Source organism: Macadamia integrifolia, unplaced genomic scaffold (assembly GCF_013358625.1).
Source record: "Macadamia integrifolia cultivar HAES 741 unplaced genomic scaffold, SCU_Mint_v3 scaffold2860, whole genome shotgun sequence".
Classification (NCBI taxonomy): domain Eukaryota; kingdom Viridiplantae; phylum Streptophyta; class Magnoliopsida; order Proteales; family Proteaceae; genus Macadamia; species Macadamia integrifolia.
In genome coordinates, this window is record NW_024869013.1 from 3,120 (window position 1) to 15,700 (window position 12,581).

Here is a 12,581-nt window from a genome sequence, read left to right on the forward strand (position 1 = left end):
ACATTAAAAATTGAGGGAGGATGTCACTTTGTTCTCTTCACCCACAATGAAGGAAATTTTCTCCCTAAGATAATGTCCATATATATATATATATATATATATCTCAAAGTCTAAACCAAGTGAAAATGCAACCCTACAAAGGCATTCCAATGGGAGGATTTAGGGAATGGTATTGGTTTGGATCGGATTAGATCAAATCGAATAGGTGGGTATCGATCTATTTTACACCTTCTCTTTATAAAATGTACTATGTTTCTTTTACAATTTTACCCCTAGATCAATATCGAATAGATGATCGATCTCAACCAATATAGATTCGACATGGCCAATACGACCGATCCAGAAGGATACTTGAAACCATGATTCCAATAAAGATCGATCCCATCCGAATTTTTTTTTATCGGTTTCGATCGGTTTAGATCATGAAAATGTAACGAGGCATGTGGCTCTAACGCTCCAACACTTGGGCAGTGCTGGATAATTCGAAAGGTTACCACGTTGGCTGTTGCATGACCTGTCCATTGCTTAATCCAACGTTCTGAAAAGGGCCACCTACATCAGTGACATCCACGTCCACGTGTAGTGGGACCGTCCCCCGGTCTTTTAGACATTCGCGTGTCTTTAAATCCCTGAAGCTGAAGTGGATGAGTAGGGGAGACTAGTCATTGAGACATGTAGGAGATAGGAGACTTCCAGAACCTACTCCGAGCTTCGAGTCCCCACAAAACCGCTCCACGCGAAAAAAACCAACATTTCAAATACCGGAGAAGGCAACCTAAAGCTGTGACATTGTGATCCTCCCCTCTCTCTCTCTCTCTCTCGTTCATCCTCCCTTTCGCAGTCTCGCTCTGAAAGATGTCTGCGTATCAATGGAAGAGCTTTTACGAGGATGAAGATCGGCCGGAGAAACCTCGGAGGTATGGAGTCACAGAGATGAGAGGCCCCAATTACACTATTTTGAGCCAAAATGTTCTCCAGGTGTGTTCTTCTTTAAGCCCTCAGTAACAGTTACTCCTTTAGTTTTCATTTGTATATCTTCCTTTTACGACTGCGGTGGAGGTTATATAGAGCTTAATTGCCAATTGCTTCTCGTAAGAGGATTGCTGACATTTCTGATTACTAGATTCTGTGGAAAATGGGGTTCAATTTATATTGTTTTTATTCAATACTGTATTTTTGTTGTGAATGATTTTACTCTTTTGGCCTTTTCTGATATTTGGCTAGTGAAATTCGGTAAACTTTGCCGAGCTTAGGTACCTAATGTTCTTTCTGCAGAATCTTTCCAGAGAGGTATACCTTCTTAGTGAAGTTGATGTGATCGGCACTGTGATCTTAAAACTTTATTTTTCAAATAATTAGTAACCGACATAGGAAGTGAACCTCCAAGAAAAAAAGGTAAATTATTCCTGCCAAATTTAGAAGGTAAGCGCTTGAAAGTTAGGATACATGAAAATTAGGGAGTGGTTTTGTATTTATAGACGATTATAGGATCAGGGCTAGGTGTTGGAACTTGGAAGAAATACCGAAGAAATTGACAATATATAACTTATCTCAACCATGGTTCAAAATTTTGCGAAATATTTTGGTTTCAACAAAGGTTAAAACGACACTGGGTGCAGCTCGTAGAAATACAGGCTTCAACTGAAATTTTGGTTTCAATTCGGTTTTGTATAGAACAATGCATTTCAATGGAAATTTCAACCCATTCATGAGTTTCCAGTGGTTTTGTCTGTTAGAGGCGGGGTACTCTAAAAAAACCCTAGATTTGGTTTTTTTGGCCAAATTACCTACATTTCTTGGTGGAACAAAGTGTTGGGGACTATTATAATGCATATACAATGATGTTTATCACATTTGAGCAAGATTTGTATGAGATTCACACTTAGAGGTATACCCTTTTTCCCGAAAGATTTCAAGCATTCCCCAACGATTTCCATCTTTGGACCGTTGGAGATGGGGTCACTTCACTAGTTTGTACAAGTATTTTTGTTTCACTAATTACTATAAACACGTCATGGTATGGGGTTATTTGGACTACAAGATCAAACCCCCGGAACTCTATATGGTATTGACATAGAGTTGGAGGAACGGTTTCTTAGGGGTGTTCTAACCTTGGTTGTGCACTTGACTGCTTATAACTCTTGTACACTTATTGTAACATTTTGACGTTGTGTAATATTAAATGGTTTTTGTTCATTTCTAATGTGTATTTTATTGATTCCATTGAATTTGCATGTTCTAATACTAAAACATGTGTAGAATAGGCTATATTTGAGAAAAGTATATAGTAGGTTATGGTACACTACCAACCTAGGTGACAAAATCAAACTACTATTTTGTGTTTAGCTATCCAAAGGTTCCATCATGTTTAGAGATGCTTAATTAGGGATTCCCTGAAGTTACGGCCAAAATATGGCGATTTGACCATTGAAATGCCCTATTAAAACTATTAACTGGAACATGCAAGGTTTTGGCTATTTCTCAAATCATCAAATTTTCGAATCTTGATCTCAACGGATTAAGATTCGAAACTTAAGAGTGAAAGCGTATTGTAAAACTCCTATATATGAACTAATATCATGAACACTTGGTGTGGCTAAGTCGTGCCACCATTCACTCTCCTTAAGATTATAGTCTTCCTCTTATGGTGCAATAGGGGTTCTTCAAATCAAATTCTAAGATTAAACAGTCCCTTAGACCTTCCAGTAGTAGTTGCACTCACTTATTGGGCCACATCGGGACACACTTAGGTGGTGCTCAAGCAACAGAAGGAATGGAATTTAGACAACTCTCAAAATGGTAAACCAGGAAGTAAAACAGGGAGATAGTATATGAGAGAGAGAAACAATGAGAAAACTATATTTAAATGTCCCATGACATCCTCTATTTATGGAGTAGAGATACCTTTTGGAAACATCTATCCAAGAGGTCCCAAAAAATGTCTCTCAGAGATAGAGAGGACGCAAAAACTTGGTTTTATTGACCTTCTATGAATTCTGGATGAGGTGTCACAAAACATTGCCGATGCTCATCCAATGATGCAGATTCTTCACCAAACTAGACCTGTTTTATTAGGAATAAGCTTAGGGTTGGGTTGTATACATGTTGGGCCTTCAGTCCATGTGGTTCGGAGTATATTGGGCTACTTTTATGGGTCTAAACTAGGGGTTCTAAGTTTGCATATGGGATTTAGTGATTTGTTTCTTTTTTCTTTAGTTTTCTTTTTAGATGGGGTTATTTAGTTTCTAATTTTCAGTCATAAATTAGTTTCTATTTCCAGTTTAGCAACTAAAGGACTTTCTATTTTGTAAGTTTCTATTTTCAGTTTTAGTAACTAGTTGAGTTTCTAATTTTTAGTTTCCTATTTCAGTTTTTGGAAACTAAAGTTAGTTTCTAATTTATGTAACCCCTATCACTGTTATAAATAAAGATGATGGCTCTTTTAATGAGCCACGATTTTGACAAACTACATGGCTGCTGCTGCTGCTTTCTCTGCAAGAGAACTTCTTTGTGTTTGATCAAGGAAGAAGGGCTTGGTGTCTGATCCAGGTGACTCCTTGCGGCGTGAAGTCCAGGAGGGTTCTTAGTGTGTTTCCCTCTCTTCTTTACAATCTATATTCAAGCTAATATTGCTGCTACAACCAGGTATTTATTTTTAACTGCTGCCCAGAAATTTCTGCAGTTTTTGCTAATCGGCCTTCTCTGAAAGGAACAGTTCCAGCCCTCGGTTTGTTCTCAAATTCTGGTCGAATGTTCTTCCATCCCTCACTAAGGATCGACTCAAGTCTGGACTAATTCTGAGAAGCCTGTAGTGAGATATTAAAATCTCCACAGTTTTGTCCTCTAGTGGCCTGTAGCTTCTATTTTCTAGAACCGATATTTCTGCTGATATGGCTATTGATTTTTGGACTGCTGATCATATTTTTTTGTTAACTTGAAGTTGTTAGTACCCTTAGTCAGTCCCTGGTTTAGTTCTAAGGGCTGCTGCTCTCTTTGTTTATTCTTTGTGCTAATATTCCTTAAGATCGATAGTGCTACTAGACTGTTATGTGAAGTCTGATTTCTCATATATCTGTGGAGCTGGTTTTGGTTGTTCTTTGGTCTACAAGTTCTTGTTGTTTGGGTCTAGTTGACTTGTCAAATCTAGTCCTACATTATCCAATGTCGGTAAAACTTCATTGAATGTTAGTCAGGGTTCAAAACATGTTAGTAAATTCTTGACAAGTTCAAAACATGTTAGTAAATTCCTGACAAACTTTGACTTAGAACATACTCTGGCTGACGTAGAACCAATAGAAACTGACATCGGGAAAAATACATCTAATGTTGAAAAACCTTATCCGACGATGGCAAGTGGAAATTTGGATACAAGTACGACTGCCAACATAAGGAACCATAGACACCAAGGCCATGCCATGCCACGACGCTATAGACAAACAAGAACCTAAAACGATGTAGAAAAGAATGGAATACTCAAACAAACAATCTCACAAATGCATACAAGGATTTACGTGGTTTCGGTAAGATTGCCTATGTACACGGTGAGGTGAGATTTACTCACTATCAATGGAGAATAGGGTTGTAGCCACTCATACTCACACCTTGGGCTCTTCGGGTCCCAACCTCTTAATGGCCCTACGGAATCAACCTAGTTATGCAAGCGACGGAGTACAAGACATTATACTATATGAACCTTACGCTACTCTCTTCCATAAGCAATGTGGGGGCTAAACATTTTCCACAACTTCGTTTTACTAGAAGCAACATTGGGGAGGTTTTGAGTTTAAAATTTGTGGGAGAGAGACATGGAAAACCAAAAGGAGGTATTTTGAAATATTTGTTTATTTTATAAATGCTTTTAAATACAATAATTCTTCCACTGGTTACAAAATACCAAGATACAAACAGAGTAATTGAGCGCGTAAGAACACTAGTTGTCTTAGAGGTCTTTTGGACTTAAAGACACTTAGTCTAATAAGTCATGCTACAAAGTATGGGTGAAGTTATTGATGTAGGGAGTTCCTAGGTGACTAGGTTTCCTACAAGATTAACTAACTAGGTGGGGTTAACTCAAGGGACTTGGGTAGATAAGACAAAAAGAAACTCAGCAAAGAAGATTAAGCATGCAAAATAGAATGAGACTAATAAACAAAGTAGCAAAAAACGATAAAATTTAGGCGGAAAAACACATAAACTCTTACTTAAGCTTCAAGTGGGGACATGGGGAAGGGAACAAACGTCATACGAATGTTAAGTTCAGCACAAATCAATCCAGACACCAAATAAGATATGCAAACAATCAATGTCCTCTAGCAGTCAGCTAAAATAGAAAATCAACAAGGGTTTTGAAGATATAACAGTGACGAAATGTCTTAAAACAATGGGTAAAAATAGGCATAAACAAAAGGGCAAAGGCTGGTTTCAATGTTAATGGGCTGCAACATATAACAGGGATAAATGGAGGTGTGAGGGGTTTAGTTTAATTATTTACCTTGTTGCTGTCCTGGTCTGAGGAGAAAAGAAGAAGTCGAAGTCCTCCAAAATAAAGAGGCCCAGTCCAATCTACTTGATGAAGAACAGCAGTCCCGATTGTTGGAGAAGTTCCAGCAGCAACCTAGTTGGGGGTTTTCTCGATGGAGATAATCTCTAATGATGGTGAACAATTTCTGCAATAGGGCAGCAGCAACATGAAAGACAGAAAACAGAAAAGAGAGGGATGAAGGATGAGAAAGGGAGAAGGAGAACGAGAGAGAGAGCCGTGAGAGAGAAAGGAGGTGAGAAACAGAGGGAGACCGAGAGTGAGATGAGAAGTGGGAGAGGGCAGCGAGAGAGAATTCGTAGGGGGGATTGGGGGGCTGTTTTTCCTTCAATAATCTTCATTCATTTTCTTTGGAACCGTGGCCAATGGCCTTACATAAATAAGAGACTAATTACTAAAAAGAAAAGAATATTCTAGGAATGCTATTTTATAAACAAAGAAACTTTCTAAAAAGAAATCAATAGGATATTTACTTAGTTTCCTAATTGACTTAAATACTCAAATAAACAAAATCCTAGGAAATAAAACTACTAACATATCAGATTTGGTGGGGGCCACACAATCTTGGCAAAGAAAGGAAGGAGAGGACTCGATCCAGCGCTGGGAAGGCTGGATTGAGCCTTCCTTTTCTTTCTTTTTTTTTTTTTCTTTCTTCTTCTTCCTCCTTCTAATCCTCCAACCACAAAGAAGGTTGGGTCTTCTTCTTCCTTCGGCTGTACGTTTTGATGTCCCCATCAACTCTCCCCCGGCTTGGAAGAATTCACCTCCGGTGAATTAAAGCTCATGTAATACTCAAGTTGGTCTGGGTTGAGTTGTTGAACTTCTTGCATTGTGATCCAGGTGTTGTCAATTTCCGGACGTCGACGCCACTTGACCAAGAATTCTCTAGAACCTCCAGTGTGTGTGGACTCAATCCTCTCATCAAGGATTTCTTCAACTTCTTCAGTTCTTCTCGTGACCTTAGGCATAGGTGGTAATGAGGTGGGGGGAAGTGGTTGGCTTGGCTCTGAAGTCTCATCAATGTTGAAGGGGAAGTCTTCAAGGTCATTAGGATAGGAAGGGGTAAAGGTAGAGGTACCATGGTATGGGACTAGGTCTTCAACATTGAAAATATTACTGAACTCCATGCTAGCTGGCAGATCAAGAACATACGCATTGGTACCTATCCTTTTGAGTACCTTGAACGGACTTGTGCTACGAGCATGTAGCTTGCTCACTTTTCCCCTAACAAAACGTTGCGGCTTGATTCTTACCATCACCATATCGCCCTCTTGAAACTCTTGTAGCCTTTTGTGCACATCTGCATTCGATTTGTATTGCTCATTGCTCAGTGCTATCTGTCTTCTTATACCTGCATGCAAATCATGTATATGCTGAGCAAAAGATTCGGCTGACTGGGAGGTCCTGGAACTAGACACGATTGGGATAAGGTCTATGGGTGGCCGGGGCTGGTATCCTGAACAGATCTCAAAGGGGGACAGACCAGTGGTATGGTTCTTAGAACTATTATATGCAAACTCAGCCTGGCTAAGGACTCAATCCCAACTGGTAAGGTGTTCTCCTATGAAGCAACGCAATAAATTCCCTAAGCTCCTATTGATAACCTCGGTCTGGCCATCAGTCTGAGGGTGGAAAGCAGAGGAGAAATGGAGCTTTGTACCCATCATCTGTCATAGGGTCCTCCAAAAATGACTAGTGAACTTAATATCCCTATCGGACACTATGGTGAGGGGTAACCCATGGTACTTGACAACCTCATTAAAGAAAAGTTTGGCTACTATGGATGCATTGGAGGTCTTAGAGCATGGGATGAAATGGGCCATCTTCGGGAAGCGGTCCACAACCACATAAACAGAATCATGGTCTCTCGAAGTTCTGAGTAGACCAAACACGAAGTCCATGCTAAGGTCCTGCCAAGGGGAATGGGAAACGGGTTGAGGAGTGTACAAACCCATGTTTTGCTTTTGTTGTTTGGCGGTCTGGCATGTCCAACATTGACTCACAACTCTAGCAACATCCCTCTTCAGTCCTGGCCAAAAGAATCGGTCCTCAACTAGGGTGATGGTCTTATCGCGACCGAAGTGGCCAGCGACTCCCCCAGCATGCAATTCCCAGGTCAGGAAATCTTGGAGTGAAGTCCTGGGGATGCACAACTTGCTTCCTTTAAAAAGAAAGCCCTCTCTAAGTAGGTAGCCCGACCGGTTGACTGGGTTGCCTTCATTTAAGGAAGTGAACGGCTCACTAAAATTAGGACAGGTGGGGTATTGGTCCTTGACTCGCTCGAACCCTACAACCTCTACACTCATTGCCTGGAGTAGCACACTAGCCCGACTCCTCGCATTGGTGCGAATGAGGAACATGTTCACCCGGCTCAGTGCATCTGCAGTAGTATTCTCGACACCAAGTCTGTGCTTGAGTACAAAAGTGTACTCTTGGAGAAACTCAACCCACTTGGCATGCCTCTGGTTAAGTTTCTTTTGGGCATTTAGGTATCTCAGAGCTTGGTGGTCAGAGAATAGCACGAATTCTTGCGGTAAAAGGTAATGTCGCCAATAGCGCAGTGATTGGACAACCGCATAGAATTCCTTGTCGTATGTGGAATATCGTTGCCTAGCTTCATTAAGCTTCTCACTAAAATAGGCAATAGGGTGGCCCTCTTGTCCTAGGACACCACCTATCCTAATACCAGATGCATCACAATTCACTTCAAAGACCTTAGAGAAATCTGGGAGGCGCAGGACTGGAGCTTCATTCATAAGCTTTTTAATCTCATTAAAGGCCTTCGTAGCACTCTTAGTCCTTTTTCATGCAATCAGTGATAGGAGACATAATGGAACTAAACCGGTAGATGAATCTTCTGTAGAAAGTGGCTAAGCCATGAAAGCTTCGTACCTTATAAATGTTAGTTAGCTTAGGCCACTCTACAATCGCCCTCACTTTCTCAGGGTCAGCAGATACTCCCTGAGCTGACACAAAAATCCCAGGAAGATGACTTGATCACTCATGAATGTGTACTTCTTGAGGTTGACATAGAGTTTCTCTTGTAAGAGCACATGAAAAACCTTCTGCAAGTGATCCAAGTGGGAAGACGGGGTCTTACTATAGATGAGGATGTCATCAAAGTAAACCACAAGGAGCTTTCCAATAAATGGTTGAAGCACTTGATTCATTATCCTCATGAAGGTGTTAGGTGTATTTGACAAGCCAAAAGGCATGACTAACCACTAAAAGAGGCCATCCTTCGTCTTGAAGGCTGTCTTCCACTCATCTCCAGGCCTAACCCTAATTTGGTGGTACCCGCTCTTGAGATCAATCTTCGAAAAGATCGAAGAGTTGGCCATCATATCCAACATGTCATCAAGCCTAGGGATAGGGAACTTATACTTGATGGTGATCTTATTGATGACCCTACTATCAACACACATATGCCAGGTGCCATCTTTCTTTGGCGTGAGCAAGGCAGGTACAACACACGGGCGAAGGTTTTCCCTAATGAATCCCTTCTGCAACAGTTCATCCACTTACTGTTTGAGTTCGGCATGTTCTTTGGGATTCATTCGGTAACGGGGTAAGTTCGGGAGAGAGGATCCTGGAACTAAGTCAATAGCGTGCTGGATGTCACGCATAGGCGGTAACTCATCAGGAAGTTCCTCAGGGAATAACTTCTCGAATTTCCTCAACAAGGGTTGCACTTCTCTAGGAACCTCAGTGAATAAGCGTGACCTATCGGTATTATTTTGTACGGCAACTGGAGCATAAATCACCCTTGACTCGTGACACTCTCCTTCAAATTGTTGTTCATTTAAAATGTTAAGTGTTTTGGTGGGGGTGTGTTTGGATATACTTCCCTTGTGTTCTGGAACCCTAACTTCCCTAGGGGCACTGGGGGCCAGTCTGATTTTCTTCCCTTTGAACTCGAAGACATAGGTGTTAGACTTCCCGTAATTGGTGACGTCTCAGTCATATAACCAGAGTCTACCTAGAATGATGTGGGCAACATCTATCTCTAGGACATCACACCACACTCGATCCTCATATCCTGCAAAGTGTAGGGGAACTAAACACCTCAGATTAACGGGAATGGTGGATTGATCAACCTAGGCAACCTTGTAAGGCTTTGGATGGGGTTCAGGTTTGAGGCCCATTCGAGCAACACAATACTCTTAGCGACCACATTCATGCAACTCCCGCCGTCTATGGCGATGCAGCAGTTCTTGCCCTGATGACATGTGTAAGTGATGAAAATATTAGTTCGTCGTCAATCATCGCTACTTTTAGGTTGTGAGACCATGCAACGCACAATGCCGAGCTTGAGGTCTCATCTGGTCTATGGTTCTCATACTCATGGTCTTGAAAACCCTCTTGGTCACTTTCTTTAGGGGTCTGCTTTCCTGCATAAAGATTCCTATTAGGACACTCTCTGGAGAAGTGACCAAACCCACGACACTTGAAGCATTGTTGTTGCCCATTACTCTTGGGTGCTTTTTTCAAAATTCCTTTACCCTTGTTGTTAAATTGACGTTGTGGTGCAGCAAGGGGTTTTGGGAATCCAGTTGAGCCTTGGGGTGGTTTTTTAAATTGGGACTCCCCAGCTTGGAAGCTCTTCCTCTGAGAATAAGTTCCCATGGAGGATTCCACCTCAAGGGCCATCCTGAAGGCCTGTGGAACGTCTCGCACCAGGTGGGGTGCCATACGAGACTGAATTTCAGAGTTGAGCCCGGTAAGGAATTTGGATAGTGTCTGCTCAACATCCTCCCGAATACGGCTTCTAATTTTCAATTCATTGAACTTGCTCATGTATTCGGTCATAGTCAACTTCCCTTGCTTCAGGGTATTCATTTCATTCAACAACTAGAGCCTATAAGTGATGGGAAAAAATTCCCTCTTGAGCTGCTCTTGCATTTCAACCCAGGTGGTGATTGGCTCAAGTCCTAGGTGGTCCTCCTGGTACTCTAGGTCTGTCCAGAAGTCCTGGGTAGCTCCAATAAGCTTGAACTTAGCAAATCGGTAGTAGACTTCCTCTGGCATATTGTAGAAATCGAAGTACCTATCATTTGCTTGATCCAATCCAAAAGGATCCTAGCATCAATTTGACCATCGTAGGTGGGGGCATCTACCTTAATCATCCGTCTGACATCAAAGCCTCTATCATGATGCTCATAACCTTGATCATCTCCATATTAGGTTTGGCGTCTTAACAGTGGGCCTCGACCCCTACCCTGATCCCTACCGCCCCTTAGGCCTTGGAAGTTATCCCCTATCTGGTCATAACCATCAGTCTGGTTATTTTCGTATAATTCCTCAGGGTTAGGGCCCCTGCCCCTAGGTTCAGTGCCAGTTGTGTTACAGCCTTGCCGTCTATCGGGGATTTGGGCACTTGTCTCGAGGGCAGCCAACTTATCGGTAAGGGCTTGGAGATGGGCAGCTTGTGTTTCCTGTATGGCTTGGATGGCTTTCATGAATTCAACCAGTTGCTCAGATTGGGTGGAGGTCCTAGGAGGGTCAGACATATCCTGGTTTACTTTACCACTACGAGTGGACATAAGGAGATGGGCAAACAATGGTACGGTTGCCACCAAAGACTCAAGGTCTACTCAGAGTCTCCAATTGAGATAGGTAGTTAGCCCTCTCAATCTTGAGGTCAGAAATCTCCCTCGTATATGCTTTTGGAGGGAATAGCGTCTAATGCTATTTGGTCCTGCCAACTTAAGAAAGAAAAGGGTGTCCTCTAATCTATGGTATCGCTCTCTTAGCTCAGACTTGGCCACGGACAAATGGTGACGGAGACTAGACCTCAAAAGGTAAGACATGTAAACAAGGGACAACAGTGCCTAAGTACCTTAAACCTAGACAAAACCATGCTCTGATACCAAGATGATGTAGGGAGTTCCTAGGTGACTAGGTTTCCTACAAGTTTAACTAACTAGGTGGGGTTAACTCAAGGGACTTGAGTAGATAGGACAAAAAGAAACTTAGCAAAGAAGATTAAGCATGCAAAATAGAATGAGACTAATAAACAAAGTAGCAAAAAACGATAAAATTTAGGCGGAAAAACATATAAACTCTTACTTAAGCTTCAAGTGGGGACATGGGGAAGGGAACAAACGTCATTCGAATGTTAGGTTCAGCACAAATCAATCCAGACACCAAATAAGATATGCAAACAATCAATGTCCTCTAGCAGTCAACTAAAATAGAAAATCAGCAAGGGTTTTGAAGATATAACAGTGACGAAATGTCTTAAAACAATGGGTAAAAATAGGCATAAACAAAAGGGCAAAGGCTGGTTTCAATGTTAATGGGCTGCAACATATAACAGGGATAAATGGAGGTGTGAGGGGTTTAGTTTAATTATTTACCTTGTTGCTGTCCTGGTCTGAGGAGAAAAGAAGAAGTCGAAGTCCTCCAAAATAAAGAGGCCCAGTCCAATCTACTTGATGAAGAACAACAGTCCCGATTGTTGGAGAAGTTCCAGCAGCAACCTAGTTGGGGGTTTTCTCGATGGAGATAATCTCTAATGATGGTGAACAATTTCTGCAATAGGGCAGCAGCAACATGAAAGACAGAAAACAGAAAAGAGAGGGATGAAGGATGAGAAAGGGAGAAGGAGAATGAGAGAGAGAGCCGTGAGAGAGAAAGGAGGTGAGAAACAGAGGGAGACCGAGAGTGAGATGAGAAGTGGGAGAGGGCAGCGAGAGAGAATTTATAGGGGGGGATTGGGGGGCTGTTTTTCCTTCAATAATCTTCATTCATTTTCTTTGGAACCGTGGCCAATGGCCTTACATAAATAAGAGACTAATTACTAAAAAGAAAAGAATATTCTAGGAATGCTATTTCATAAACAAAGAAACTTTCTAAAAAGAAATCAATAGGATATTTACTTAGTTTCCTAATTGACTTAAATACTCAAATAAACAAAATCCTAGGAAATAAAACTACTAACATATCAGATTTGGTGGGGGCCACACAATCTTGGCAAAGAAAGGAAGGAGAGGACTCGATCCAGCGCTGGGAAGGCTGGATCGAGCCTTCCTTTTCTTTT

General features: G+C 41.6%; 1 protein-coding gene across 1 annotated transcript in view; it reads left to right on the forward strand.

Annotated features, from left to right (window-relative positions):
- Window positions 1–642: 642 nt before the first annotated feature.
- The window catches only part of LOC122067351 (protein HEAT-STRESS-ASSOCIATED 32), a 19,936-nt gene continuing 7,997 nt past the window's right edge, over window positions 643–12,581 (forward strand). The window contains exon 1 of the mRNA XM_042631177.1: window positions 643–978. Within this exon, the coding sequence (XP_042487111.1) occupies window positions 856–978 (123 nt within the window). The 5' untranslated portion in view covers window positions 643–855. The remainder of the gene's footprint in view (window positions 979–12,581) is intronic.